Source organism: Hydractinia symbiolongicarpus, chromosome 1 (assembly GCF_029227915.1).
Source record: "Hydractinia symbiolongicarpus strain clone_291-10 chromosome 1, HSymV2.1, whole genome shotgun sequence".
In the NCBI taxonomy this organism is placed as follows: domain Eukaryota; kingdom Metazoa; phylum Cnidaria; class Hydrozoa; order Anthoathecata; family Hydractiniidae; genus Hydractinia; species Hydractinia symbiolongicarpus.
Window position 1 is genome coordinate 30,368,135 of NC_079875.1, and position 14,471 is coordinate 30,382,605.

General features: G+C 35.3%; 3 protein-coding genes across 3 annotated transcripts; 1 reads left to right on the forward strand and 2 right to left on the reverse strand.

Annotated features, from left to right (window-relative positions):
• Positions 1-514: 514 nt before the first annotated feature.
• On the reverse strand, positions 515-853 carry LOC130629921 (uncharacterized). The gene has a single exon (XM_057443299.1). The coding sequence runs from the start codon at positions 851-853 to the stop codon at positions 515-517; it is 339 nt and encodes a 112-aa protein (XP_057299282.1).
• Positions 854-1,709: 856 nt separating this feature from the next.
• On the forward strand, positions 1,710-6,238 carry LOC130649333 (uncharacterized). The gene is made up of 5 exons (XM_057455598.1): positions 1,710-4,439; positions 4,513-4,674; positions 4,847-5,032; positions 5,229-5,364; positions 5,466-6,238. Exons 1-5 carry the CDS (start codon positions 2,550-2,552, stop codon positions 5,759-5,761), a joined length of 2,670 nt encoding a protein of 889 aa, XP_057311581.1. The 5' UTR covers positions 1,710-2,549; the 3' UTR covers positions 5,762-6,238.
• LOC130649343 (uncharacterized) lies at positions 4,513-9,042 on the reverse strand. Its single transcript, XM_057455609.1, has 3 exons — positions 8,444-9,042; positions 8,145-8,243; positions 4,513-8,035 (listed from the first exon to the last, which is right to left on the reverse strand). The coding sequence occupies exons 1-3, from the start codon at positions 8,763-8,765 to the stop codon at positions 6,975-6,977; spliced, it is 1,482 nt and encodes a 493-aa protein (XP_057311592.1). The 5' UTR covers positions 8,766-9,042; the 3' UTR covers positions 4,513-6,974.
• Positions 9,043-14,471: the final 5,429 nt, after the last annotated feature.

The window sequence follows — 14,471 nt, forward strand, 5'->3', positions numbered from 1 at the left end:
AACCACGTACCCCTGCTCCTAAAAAACGACGGGAGAAGAAGATGACGGAGGAGCAGTGTGCCAAAGCCGAACTGTGGAAAGCGTTGACAACTTCCATCACACAAAGGGCTGATCACCATGAAATCCGTGATGGTAGAAACCTTTTCTGGTTCTAAGTTTATAGGTCGACGAAAAATGCGCCACCGATTTGCCAATATCCCAAATCCGTTTTCAGAAATTCTTCTCTTTCGTGACAGTCGATAATTGAAGATGCGTTTGTTTACTGTCAGATTTTTTTGTGGATAAGGCTTCATCAGGTAATTCTTAAGAGGAAACGCATCATCTCCTGTTATCACATACGGCACTTTGTTGTTTCGACCTGGTAAATTGCAAACCTCTGGTAAATTTAGCGATCCACTGTCTAGCGCCTTCTTTAAATTACATTGGTCCCATATACCTCCATCAGAATTTCTACCGTTCGCTCCAACTTCCACATAAAGAAACTCATATTCTGGCCCGACAAGAGCCATGAGCACTACACTGTCTGTCCCTTTATAGTTTCGGTAATGAGACCCTGAATTTGGGGCTGCTGAATGACGATATGCTTCCCATTGAGAGCACCTAATCCATTTGGGAAGTTCCAACGCTCATTGAACTTTCTGGAGATATCTAGCCATTCCCCCTGTGTTTTCGGAGTTGAAAGGAAGGTTGGACCCAACCTCTTTATGATAGCTTCAGATACCTCCATAACAGCTGCTGAAATTCTTTTTCTTGACACTCTGAATTGAAATTCTAAAGACCTGAAAGTCTCACCAGTCGCTAAGTAACGTAGGGCCACGCAAACGAGCTCAGCTGGTGTGATAGAATTCCTCATATTTGTATCTTGTTTCTGCAAATCCTCAGAAAGAAGACCAATTGAGCGTTATTCATACGTATATACCCTCTACATTTCTTCTCATCGTTTTTTATTTCGTTGAAGATTGTATGAAAAGCGCCACGACACTCTCTATTCCCAAGCCACGGTTGCACCCAGCAATTTCTTGGTGGTTCTTCACGATCTTCCTCTTCTTCTTCGTCCAACAAAAGTAAAGCTAAAATAACTTCTCTGTTTATTCCTGCCATATTTTAATCACACATGAACTCAATAAAAAACTTAAGGATACGGTATACCCTTTGAGCATGATTTTTTAACTTCGATTTTCGAAATAATCTTGCAGCAAATAAGATGTGGCGCCACGAGAAACATTTTCATGCGCATGCTATGGGACATGTTGCATAGCACGCGCATGAAAATGTTCCTCGTGGCGCCTTAGCTTAAGACATTCGTGCAACTTCTCAAAAGTAGTAAAAATGCACAGTTAGCAGAAATGATATACAGAGTCAAAAATACCTTACAGGGTCGCCGTACCGTCACAGGTCACAACAAAATCGCCAGATATGAAGTTTGGTTTGTTGAGGAGTTGTGGTTCAGAAAAGTTTGAAGCTGGCGAACTTACCAGCCTGGCTAATTTATACGACTAGTCAATGCGATTTATCGACCAAGATGGTGAATCGCTGGCAATGGAACACGGAAAGAGTCTTTCACGCGCTCAAAATGCATTAGTGAATTATTAAATAAGATGTAATGCGTCTTGTTTAATTATTCCTATCTTTGTAGAGGATAAACTCTATGCATATGGTAAAGCAATGCAAGATGTGGTGTGTTAGTCAGTTTAAAGCTATTCAGTTATGATAATCGCTGCAACCAAGGAGGTTTAAAAAGAAGGAGAGAGAACTCGCGGCGTCCCTTTAAATTTTCTATTCAATTTTTTATTGTTTCGGCGCCCCTTTGAACTGATCCGTGTCTCTGATTTGGCTCAATATTTACCTACCGACTCTGAAACGAGTGTTTTAACGAGAAAAGATAAATCTTAAAAATCACACTTACAGCAATGCGGAAGAGCAGGAAAACATGTAGTTTAGTTAAACTACAAGATTCAATGAGGGTGAAGTTTGTTTTTCCACTTCCATAAGGACGCGGAAGGAGTAAAGTGCCTTCAAAGTGCGAAAAGCTGCCTTAGGAGATCGTAAAGTTTTACAACTTATAAACTATTTCGTATGTCCCCTCCTGGGAAAATGTTAGTTAAAGGGTTGATTAACGTTTTTGTGCAGGTCTCGTCAGGAGGGGTTATTTATAAAATTGTTTTTTTTACTCTCGAAGTAGACGAATTCTCGGTAGGGTGTCGCAGCACGTCGCAGCACTCGGTGATGTTTTCCATTGTCATGGAACAAAAGAAAATAATTATTAGTTCTAATTATGTATATTTAGGTAAAAGTTTTAAGCAACTTTTTTTCTTTTTTCCCCAGTGGGAGTAGATTTTCTGTTTATGTATATTCTTTCTTTCTCTCACACCAGCTGTATGTTTTGAATATATATTGAATTGAGTTTATAATTGTTTTTTTATTAGGTGTTACATAACCAGCTGGCAAGTGGTTCACATTTTTTTTTAATTCCCTTGACACCTTTGTGGGTTTTTTATGAAGTTTTTTTGAAAAATAAAGTATTCATATTTGAATTTTGCTGTGTCAACATGTCTGCTTCACATTCAGAGTATATTCAAAAGCTATGTAGATTGTGTGGGAAGAAAATTGTGAAAAGTAAACATTACGTTAATTTTAAATCTTGTGATATTTACAGTGAAGTGTTTCAATCTATATATGGAATAAATTGTGAACAAGAAGATCCTTGTGTATTTCCTAAATTTACTTGTAATGGATGTAGAAGAAAATTAGATGAGATGAAAACGTCAAAAAAAATAATTGGTACTGCTGCATCATTTTACCCTCATGTGGATGAAAATTGTGTGTGCATGAATTATGCTGTAAACAGAAAAGACAGCTTAAAAATACTGGAATTAGATGTGAGTATGAAGAAAGTTGGTTTTAGTATATGTGATAAATCGGATAACTATAAACGTGTCTATACCCTTTGTCAAAATGAAAAAGAATTAAACCATTTGCTTACAATACGTATAGACAACAGCAATGGTTGGGATTTCTCCATATATGGGAAACCTATGGAGAAAGAAACAATACAACTAACAAAAACTCTGCCATGTGTTTTGAAAAATGATGATATTTCAACTTTCTCGTCATTCTGGAAGTCAGTCAGTGTTTGCACGGGGTTACAAGGTTATGAAGATGTAATCAAGTCGAGATGTAATTTCGAACAGCCATTCATGAATCAGAGTGGAACATTTCCAGTAGCTTTTGTTGAAGACGATAAAATGGTCAGATTTGATGAAGACAATTTTAAAACAATACGCCATACCAACTGTCATTTTTTAGCTGAAAAACCTTCATCTGTATGTAGTATGTGCAATTCTTTTAAACCAACAGTTAAAAAAGTTAGAAGTAGACGGAAAAGTGATGATTCTGTGCTTGATTCCTCACATACAAACATTCGATATCTTTCCAGAGAAGAACTAGAGGAAAGATATCGCAATACTCAGGGAGAAAAACAGAGAGCAATAAAGAAAGTTGCCCAATTATCATCTTGGGTAAGAAAAATTACTGAGAAAGAATGCATCCATGTTGATGATGAGCAACACGAATTTATAAAAAATATTGTTTGCAATGAGGAAACATGTCCTGAAATACCCGAAGGCAGTCCCCAGTGGTTGTTATGGGAGCAACAAAAAGAAATGGCTTCCAAAAGTTCACCTAATGGCATGAGATGGCACCCACTAATTATTAGGTGGTGCCTCAGTTTATACCACCATTCACCAGCAGCATATAAACATTTGCGAAATCCGAATTTGAATTTTTTAAAACTCCCACATATTGACACACTTAAAAAATACATAAACTTCACTGATCCAATGTGTGGATTCAATCCAGATGTCATTGAAAGATTAATAGTGGATAGTAAAATTGCAACTCTGGATGATCACCAAAAAAACGTTTCGCTTATTTATGATGAGATGAAAATAAAAGCTGACTTGGTGTTCAGACAGTCAACTGGACAATTGGTTGGTTTCACTGATATGGGGGATATTAACGATGAGTTAGTTGAATTTCAAAAACGTGCTGAGGGATCATCAGAGAATGATCGTCACTTTGCTTCCTATGTGATAGTGTTTATGGTTCGAGGAATTGTTTCATCTCTGGTGTATCCTTTTGGATATTTCGCATCATTGGGATTTACCTCTGATCAGCTCTATCCATGTGTATGGGAGGCGACATATGTATTGGAGGCAATTGGTTTTTATGTTCGAGCATTTATTTCAGATGGTGCTTCTCCCAATAGGAAGTTTTACAAAATTATGGTGACACCTGATATTGGTAACACATATTGGACCAACAACTTATTATCATTGGACAGAAAGATCTTTTTTATATCCGATGTCCCTCATCTCATTAAAACAACGAGAAACTGTTTCGAGAACTCTCATGGAAACAATAATACACGCAATCTTTTTGTAAGTGTTTTTTGTTTGTTTGTTTCAATTTTAAAGTATATCTGTATACATATATCAATTTTCTATTTATTAGCTCGATCACATGGATATCAGCTGGAACCATCTTGTCAATGTTTATGAATGGGATCTGAATTTACATGGAGCAGCACCTGGATTAAGGAAACTTTATAAACTAAAAGAGGATCACATAAAGTTAACTCCAAGGTTGAGGATGCAAGTTAAGTTGGCTACCCAAGTGAGATATTTTTCTTTTCTTTTTTTATTATTTATTTGTCTGCTTGTTTGTATTAGTGTTTTCTGAGTGATAGTGGATTCACAGTTTGATTATTTTGTGGGAGTTGCAAATAATGATATACGTCTGATAATGTGTTTATCATTGCTCATGTAAATTATGATTTTGCATTTAGGTTTTGAGTAAAACAACTGCTGATGCACTTGAGGTTCAGGGGCTGCATTATACGAAAAGTACAATAAAGTTTGTGCGTATGTTTGACCAAGTTTTTGATTGCTTGAATGTATCTTCAATTAATCAAGATCGTGGCGGAAAAATAGCTCTTGCAGCATATAGAGATGTTAACGATTGGCGTTTTGAGGTTAGTAGTATCATTCGAAATACATTCAATTATTTTGTAACGGAATTCAGAAACACAACATTTTTCCCTCAAAAAGCTCAAGTTCATTTTGCATATTTGTAAACCAGTCCTAAAGAACTTGATCTCCATGTAAAAGGGTGTGCAAATATTTCCATTTTCATTTTTCATTTTTTTCACATCAACATGTAAAATTCAGTTTTTAGAGAAAGAATTCCTCGAACATTACCTGGGAAGGTGGGAAGAACAAGCCAATGACACACCTAATTTATCCCAAGATGAAAAAAATAAATTGTTATTGAGCAAACAGACGATAAATGGTTGGAAAATAACAGGTAAAAAATCTACATTTTTCTGCAATTGTGGTTCCAGGCAATGTTTCATGGACAAACGGTGTTGTTCTATAAATGTATATTTTTTTTATCTTTGTCCATAGTGAAATCATTCGTGGAACTGACCAAATTACTTCTCCAGAGTCCAAATGTCAAGATGATTTTGAGCGAGAAATTCTCACAAGATCCATTGGAGGAACATTTCGCTCGTCAAAGACGAAGTGGTGGTACATGTGACAACCCAACACTTTATCAATTTGGCCAACAAGAACTTTCTTTGCTTGTTATGAAATCTGAGTTGATCAGAGATCTACGTGGAAACACTCGACGTGGTAATCAAAATCAGATTCACCTAGACGTAAATGATATGAGGAAACTTCCACAGAAAAGAAAGAGATAGTTATTTATATATTGATACTTTTGGAAACATGATTGTTTGACTATTTTATTTATATTTTTTCTGAGTATGTCAGACATTTTTTCCATTACGCTTTTTCAACATAGAAGTTGTTTTGTTATTAGTGCCTTGTCTTTTGAGTCACATCTTTTGCAAATATTTTTAGTGGAGTACGATTTTGACTTTGATTTGAAACATTTTTTTGAAAACATCAAATCTTAGAAAATAATTGAGATTAAAAAAATTTAGGATTGCTACTTTATTATTGCTATGTAATTTTTATTTATGTCATCGGGAAATTACAACTATTACGGAATTTCTTTTATCTTCATTTCGAATGGATCCGCCATACGTGAATAAATATTACAGTTTTGTTTTGCTTTTTTACATACTCACTTCGCGATATGTAGAACAACCCTGGGGACAAGTTTCATTATATTCCCAACAAGAATTCATGCGAAGGAGTGTCGAAATTAATATTCGCTATTCGGGACTATGTTGATTTAAAAAAAGAACGTGACAAAGGCCTCTTGGTGTAAGGGTGTATACAAACCACAATAAAACATACCCGATACCCGTGTGAGATGTAAAACTTGTTTGCAAAGAGAGTTCGATACCCGTGTGAGATATAAAACTTGTTTGCAAAAAATTTAATCAAATGGAATAATCAAAAAGTGAGTTGATTTCATCAGGCCACAGTCAGGCATAGAGCATCCGATGCGGCAATCCTAGGTCCGAGGTTGCGGTCAGCTTTAAGTAGCGATTCTCGCGTAAGAATATTTGCGTCGGTAATTATGCACGCGCAACTTATTTTTCAGGGTCCCTCCAGCTGATAAAAAGCATGTTGTTTCATACCATCTTGATTAGCCTATCCATCGACCATTTCTCCGCGTTTTTATGATCTATTAAATTTCTAGCAAAGCGCGCAGAGTTTTGATCTCGCAGCATTATTCAGTTTAACGCTTGCCAATGTGCATAACTGAACAAAGAAGTAGCACAAAAAAAAGAAATGAGAGTGAAGTTCACAAATCTTGGCAAAAATTTAGATTTAAAATAAACAGCTTCAGCGAGATTGAATCCTTACTCAATCCGAAAAAAACCCTTAAAATAGTACAAACATAATAAGGGTATGATTATTTTACTAAGAAACACAGTTATATACATGGAAAAGATATATAGAAATTAAAACAAGTTATAGGTAAAAATGTTATGACAATTAGTTAAGTTTTTTTCTCATTGCTGGTTCACCTTTTTTAGATAAGACTACAGTCAACTTCTCTTTTTTCTCCGATGCTAGAGAAGCAAGTTTGCGTCGAACTACTTGTATATATGCAGTGACATATGCTTTTGCTCTGATGTCACACCATTTTTTAATGATCTGAGCTTTGAGAATTTTCGATAACTTCTCATTTCCAAGATACCGTGAAAGTATGACCCAGGCTTGATCAATTAAAGAGTCCTTCATAAGTTCATTTTCGAAAAGTTCCCGTATATCTTCTCCTTTATATTTTTTCAACATGTTCAAATTTAAAACTTTTCTAATAACGTTTTTAATTCTTCTGCAAAAAATAAACATGTCATCATTGACTTTTATCAGGTATCCTCTGCTGACTTGGTCCACCCAAGATCTTGTATAATCCAGAAAACTATATACCTGCAGTTTATCATCACCTGAAACTTTCAATGAGTTCAGAAACTGCAATGCAGCCACAGCAACAACTTTGTTTTTCGAATCTGCTAATCTTTGGTATTTTTTACGTAGCGAGAAAATTATGTATCCTGAAACATAATACAGAACAGTTTGTTCCTCAGTTGTGAGTTTCAAGTCAAGACTTTTTTCGACATGTCGATTTTTGTTTTCATGAGCTACTAGTATTTTTATTAACTCCATAACAAATTTCTGCAACAACATAGAGAATTCTTGACTGTCAATGCAGTATCCTTTAGGTAATACATGTTTCCAATGTTGTCTGAATTTATCGTCTTGTGCAAGTTCATGCACTTTTCTCCAAAGAGATTCTTTTCCTGAACCAGTCAGTAGGTTAGATTTTTGCAATTCTTTAAATATGCGACACACTACATTTTCAGAAATAATGTCCAAAACATCACTCCCAGCATTCAAAATTGAGTTGGCTAATTCTTTGACACGATTTCCAGGTGTTTTGAATCCTTTCACAACAATGTTATTGATTGGGTCTTTTGAAATTTTAACCATAGCATCACGAACAAAATTCATTTTTTCTTGCTGCAGCTCATGATCGGTGATGGATAAAGATTCTAAAAGGGTGCAAAAAAAAAGGTTTATACCACCAGTTCACAATATTTTGTTCTATATATAGCAAAAAAAAATTCCTTATGTTCTCAGAGTTCATGAATGAATACTTACGATTCGATTTTGATTTAACTTGTTTTGTGGAAATTGTTGTAGTTGATTTATTTTTTGAGTCATCAAGAGTTTTTCTTGCCACTGTTGTTGTTTCTGGATCTATTATTGGAATACAGAGTTGACATCAGAACACAGTTGTGATAACAAAACAAGACAACAACAACAAAAAGCATATCAAATGATGATAATACAATAGCTTTTCTATGAAATCTACATGCAGAGTCAAAAAACAAAACATTATAGCTAGCTAGCTAATGGTGTTTTAAAGAAAACATGACTTTATTAAACTGAAGCATTACCTGTTGGCTTTTTACATATCAGAGTATGTTTCTTGTAGTAAGCTTCTTTAAAATACTGTTTTTTGCACTTGCTGCACACAAACTTCACATTTTTGGTACTGTTGTTATCAACCACCATGTCCACATCTTCTTCATCAACGAATACTATTTGAGGAATACCCAAATATCCAGCATCTACTTCATTTTCTTCTTCCAACAGATCTTCCACAAACGATACTTCCACCTCACAACTTTCGTAAACAGTAAAATCTGACAACATTTCTTCCGTCACAAAAAAGTCATCATCCAATTCTATTATATTTTTAACGTCTTCGCCTGCCATTTCGCTTCTTGCTTGTTTATGATATGTAAAAACGACAAATTTATCAACTAACAAGCATTTACCGCTGAGAGAAAAATAGCCGCGGGCTCATAATTTATGCAAATAGTAACAAAAGACAACGGCTAATTTATTAATTTAAGCGCGAGATTTCAAATTTTGATTGACAGAATTCGATGTAAGAACAATAGAGAAAAGTAAACATGAGACACGGATGATTTCAATAGAAATAAAAGAGTTCTCTCTCCTTCTTTTTAAACCTCCTTGCTGCAACGGAACGAAATGGAAGTCAGCGATCGGAATAATTACCCGGCTCCAAATATACCTTTTTTAGCATACGATTTTGCTACACGATTTTTCGTATTTCTGCATTAATTAGCGAACGCGGGACCGCCGCAAGACTCCCTGCAGAGCAAATACGGTCAAATTCGCCCTGTATTATATATTTTCATTTTTGTCTTGCTGAAAGAGTTTCCAACATTACAAATTATATTTTATATCTTAATAAAGAATAAACAGTTCTTTTGTAAGGATTTTTTTAAAAGCCTAGTGTGGCCAATTAAGTCCAAACACGGAAAACACTAGTCTGGTTTTAGAGATGTACGTCTTCTTGTTGTCAGAATACATTGGGGACTGATTCTTTCACAAAGCTCCCCACCCATTGACCATGCTTGTACACTCCATCAGCTAGGAAAGACGGATCTCCATGTGTCCTTAGCTTGATCAACATATACATATGTATATACATTGGTTCTTTATTGCTAGTTCTTTAGCCTCTCACATTACATAACTTTTTTTCTTCAGAAATGATTTTCTCGTCATTATCCACACCTCCAGCTTCTTCCTCCACATCTAAACTGTCGTCTTCAATGACTAGCTTTTTGACTATTTTGACAATTTTTCAATTCAATTTAATTATTTGCTATAGAAAAGTTGAGATTACAGTAGGTATAATCCATTATATACATAGTTACATATACCCTTGTACCCTTCACAGAAGTCCTGTCCAACTCTCTGTCTGTTTGTTTGTTCAATTTTTGTGCCAATTATCTCCTTGGAAAAAGGAAGAATTATGTTCCTTTATATGGAAATATTCTTTAGAGCAGCAAAACCTCTAGAACTTAAATTTTAAGACTTAACTAGTCGAGTTTATTATTGTGCGTGCACTTTGTAATTTTCATTCTTTTGTTATATTCAATAGATGGGGACCAACGCCATAGCGAAGTTAATAGCAACGTGAAGGCCACCAAATGGGGGCGTAACAAGGGTAAAGTGTACAGGGAGTGAAAATACTATTTCAAATGATTATGAGATAACAAAACAGCAAGCTGTGATGATGGAACTGGTCTAACGACCCTTGAAGTTAAAATTGTAGAGGTTACACCCTCTAAAGATCAAAACACAGTGCAAGATCTCCCTTTTTGTAAGAATAATAGTAATGTCGTCAACCCTTCTTTTTGCAATGTTCAACAAAAGTTCTTGGTTTCGGCGGATGGTGTCAATGAATGTGGCTGGTGTCTTGCAGGAGGCAGGGGATGCTTACTCAAGGGTCCGAACCAGATCCCAAGCATGAGTGGATTTAACCAATCCTTATGTTTCCACGTTCATAGGTGTTTGTTTCAGTACAGCCGAAATCCATTACCTTTTCTATCATCCCTGTAAACAGGAGAATACAGAAGTTTTCCAGTTGTTTCTTATTCTTTGGAGAAAAACCTTTTTTTTTATTAATATCCCTGTCCTGTGAACAGTGGTTTACACCTGATAGTGCAGTTAAAACGTTTTATCATGTCAAATGGTCATATCTCAAAACAAGTGTCGCCAGTTTCTTGTTTCCCAGACTTCTTATCCCTTCCTCTTACCATCACCCTGAGATAAGAAGCCGTAAGCACTTTAAGATCAGAGCGCTTATAAACCACTCTGGTTCTCTTAATAATGGGCACTATACAGCCATTGTTAAATACCAAAAGACAGACCAGTGGCTTCACTGCAATGACAGAGCTGTGACATAATGTGACGTTCGGAAGGAACTTAACAGGAAACTGTCCTACGTCTTTTTCTTCCAGGCAGTTTAATATAATAGAAAATAAAATAAAAATAGGAAAATTTAAAAAATAAAAAAATTACAAAATAAAAACGTCGCATAGCAAGGGAGTTTCACTTGCTTAGTTCCCTAATTACAGGTTCCTACAAGTCTTGTCTTTGGGTGTGACGACCACATTTCAGTGAACCCTTGTTATATATGTCAATAGATTACACGGATTAAAGAACATTTGATGACAGAAGAGGATTCCAGGGCCTCCTGATGACCACTTAGTTGACCTCGGATTAGGGGTGCCCTGCCTGGAATCCTGACACCCCTTGGTTGAGGCTTTGGGACGAAACCGTTTGGTGTCAAGGTTGGGATTAAGCAATCTGTCTTGTGTGTGTGTGTAAACAAAACCTCTATGATTTAGCGCTAAAACTTAACAGGTTGAGTATTTCATTGTGCCTTGCTGCAATGTTCAATTTTCTAGTTATATCTGCATTGCGATGTAGTTACTTTTTATATATATTAATGATAATAGAAACCATGCTATCTCGGGTAGCAAAATACACAAAACATTAATTACCTTTGTTTTAAACAAAGTTCAATAAATGTTAATTTCTTCATTGTTCGCAATAAAAGTATTATTTTATTCAAAACAGTTTAAAACTTTCTCAAAATCGCAATGAAATATATGAAAGCTTTTTTGTTTCCAGGTTTGCTGCTTTTCATTCTTTGCCACAACCTTTCTAAGGGCTGGGTTCCAAGTCTACCTTTCTTAGCCCTGGGCTCTGTGTCAGTAGGTAAAAGCAACAACGATACGAATTGTAGTTTTTCGACTCTTCATTTTCCAACGTTTAACAGAAGTTATTGGTTTTGGCGGATGGTGTCAATAAATGCGGCTGGTGTCTTGCAGGAGGCAGGGTATGCTTACTCAAGGGCCCGCACCAGATCCCAAGCATGAGTAAATTTCACCAATCCTCATGTTTCCACATTCATAGGTGTTTGTTTCAGTACAGCCGAAATCCATTAGCTTTTCGATCATCCCTGTAAAGGGAAGAATACAGAAGTTTTCCAGTGGCTTCTTACTCTTTGGAGAGAAACGTCCTTTTTTCATCAACATCTCTGTCTTAAAAGGCTAGTTATATCTGCATTGCGATGTAGTTACTCCACACTGGCTAGAAATTTCAATTATTTCGCTGAATTTTTAACGGGCTATGAAATAAAACATATCTACAAGAACTGTTTGTGGAAAATGTGATTTTAAGAGCTTTTTTGTTGAAACAACAAGCGGTATCACTTCACCCTCAACTTAATTAAATAAAATAATAAACACAACCACCAACCCCACCATCAAAATTTCTAATTAGCAAGGTAGTACTATATTGTGATATCTTGTTTGATTATATGAAAATAATTTGCTCTGGAATTACAAAAACTTCCATATATGTTAAGCATCACAACCACAAACAACAAAAAATATAGTAAGCAAATTGAAAATATTCTATGTGATATTTTGTTTAACAATTTTATAGTATTTCCCTGGTTTTGGAATTAGATCAAATGACACATATGTTAAGCACCGCCATCACCCCCACCTGAAATCAAGAACATGATATACCCCACTAAAGAGGTAGATGAACACAGATGTCACGTCTGTGTAGTTAGTGCAACAACAGTGCTTTGACGTAGCGTATTAATCTTGTGTTTACTTCTGTACAGCCTCCTGCAACATTTCAGTATGCTTAAAAAAAACAGAGAAAAAAGGCAATTTTTTACTGTAAAATATAAATCATAAAAACCGCTCCTTTAAACGCGTGGTAAGCGCTTGCATCTGTTACCCAAGAATTCTCGAATGTAAAGAGTACAAGAAGTCAAACAAGGTCGCATAAATACTACGATTTTCTAATAAGTGCGTATGCATTCCTATTCTAAAAACTTAACAGCGTGTTTTCTTCACATATTTTAGTTGTGTGTGGAAATATAATGCATTCTTCGGATGTTATTTGAGGAAAATGGCACTTTTTACCAACCAGTCGCAACAATTTATATATGTGTGTATGGCTTTTTCAGCAATGACAGACTGCATCTTTGATTCCATCGCAATTTGTAACCTATTTTGCCGTACTTTGTAATTCAAAACCTATTCTCCGACCTGTCGTACTTTGTAAACATACCTTGTCCCACTTTGTAATTCTGAAACGCTTTTTGTATTAAATAATTTCTCTGACTATATAAGTACGTTACTTTAGGCGCAAGAAGAACGCTGTATGTGCATACACAACGTTTCAGGAACGGAACGTTCCATTTATTTATAGCTGGTCTATTCCAAAACGTCTTAAGGTTTTGAACAAGAAACTGCAGAAAAAACGACTTTTGGTTTGTCTGTCTGGTTTATCGGGAAATCCAAAAATCGAGAAACGCAACATCTTACATTAATGACCTTACAAAACTGGTCTTTGTATGACTGAGCCATATGCAAATCAGGTTGACCCCCTTCAACGTTTTGTTAGTTTTGATTTTTTTTCCAATATTGACTGTAGCCATATTTGTTTTGATTATTTTTGCACGTTGTAGATTTCGTTTTTCGGGGTAAATCGTTCTCTCGTTGCTATAAGCAGGTACATTATAATCACGTTTCCATTTCACTATGAATCAATTCTTTCCCGTTTAAAGTTCATAAGTTATTTTACTTTGGGTAACAACTTAAAATTTTACTGTTTTATCATATCTGTTCAGCAACCCATAGTTGCCCCCATCATGTTTTTCGCGCCTTAGTTAAACACGGGGGTTTTTGTCGGGGATGTTGCGATACATGGTATATTTGTAATTTTCATTAACGCTATGGAGTTCTTCTCGTGGCAAACAGGCATGGGTTTTCATAACAGAGTTTGCTCCACCATCATGGACGAATGAGAACACTCTTTCGAAATCTATAGCGTTCTTTTGATGTCCATGTAGAAATAGATGAACAGGAGACGCGAGAACGTAAGTGCATTGGAACTACTAGTGTGATACTTCTCCTGTCGCACATTATAATCATTACAACATTTCTTAATACGCAAAGCCCACTGCAATACATTGTCAATTGTTTTAATTGCACTTAAGCCGCATTTTTTTTTTTTTTTTTTTTTTTTACATTTTAAATCTATACGATAAGTTTACACATGTTTGCCATACGACAAGCCATTTCTTGATATGCTAATTATACCTTTTTCTATTTCTGGGAGGTTTGTCCTGACTTGTTGACTTGCTCTTGCAACATCCGGTTTCTGCTAATATTTTTTTGAAATGGAATTTAGCACTAGGGGGCAGGGAGCGGCAACGCTTTCGATGATGGTATATCATTTTAAGGAGTGAAAATTATTATTACTATTATTATTATTATTATTATTATTATTATTATTATTATTATTATTATTATTATTATTATTATTATTATTATTATTATTATTATTATTATTATTATTATTATTATTATTATTATTAGGATGTTCCTATTTGAAAACAGGATAGCCTGACATCCTATGTATAACGACAACCGGCATGCGTTGGATCAATTATATTATTGTTGTTGCGCGAAATTTGTATTATTGGGATTAGATCCAAAAAAAAAAAAAATATTTTTTTATTCCACAAAATATTGATTTCCTTTACCTTAAAAATAGTGATAATAATTGATTCAA

Bases quoted from the DNA above. Each gene is read 5' to 3' on its own strand.
- LOC130649343 (XM_057455609.1), bottom strand. From the start codon at position 8,765: ATGGCAGGCGAAGACGTTAAAAATATAATAGAATTGGATGATGACTTT. The intron at 8,244-8,443 runs GTAATGCTTCAG...TTCCAATAATAG, and splicing joins GATATGTAAAAAGCCAACAG to ATCCAGAAACAACAACAGTG. The intron at 8,036-8,144 runs GTAAGTATTCAT...GCACCCTTTTAG, and splicing joins AGTTAAATCAAAATCGAATC to AATCTTTATCCATCACCGAT.
- LOC130629921 (XM_057443299.1), bottom strand. From the start codon at position 853: ATGAGGAATTCTATCACACCAGCTGAGCTCGTTTGCGTGGCCCTACGT.
- LOC130649333 (XM_057455598.1), top strand. From the start codon at position 2,550: ATGTCTGCTTCACATTCAGAGTATATTCAAAAGCTATGTAGATTGTGT. The intron at 5,033-5,228 runs GTTAGTAGTATC...TGTAAAATTCAG, and splicing joins TTAACGATTGGCGTTTTGAG to TTTTTAGAGAAAGAATTCCT. The intron at 5,365-5,465 runs GTAAAAAATCTA...CTTTGTCCATAG, and splicing joins AAATGGTTGGAAAATAACAG to TGAAATCATTCGTGGAACTG.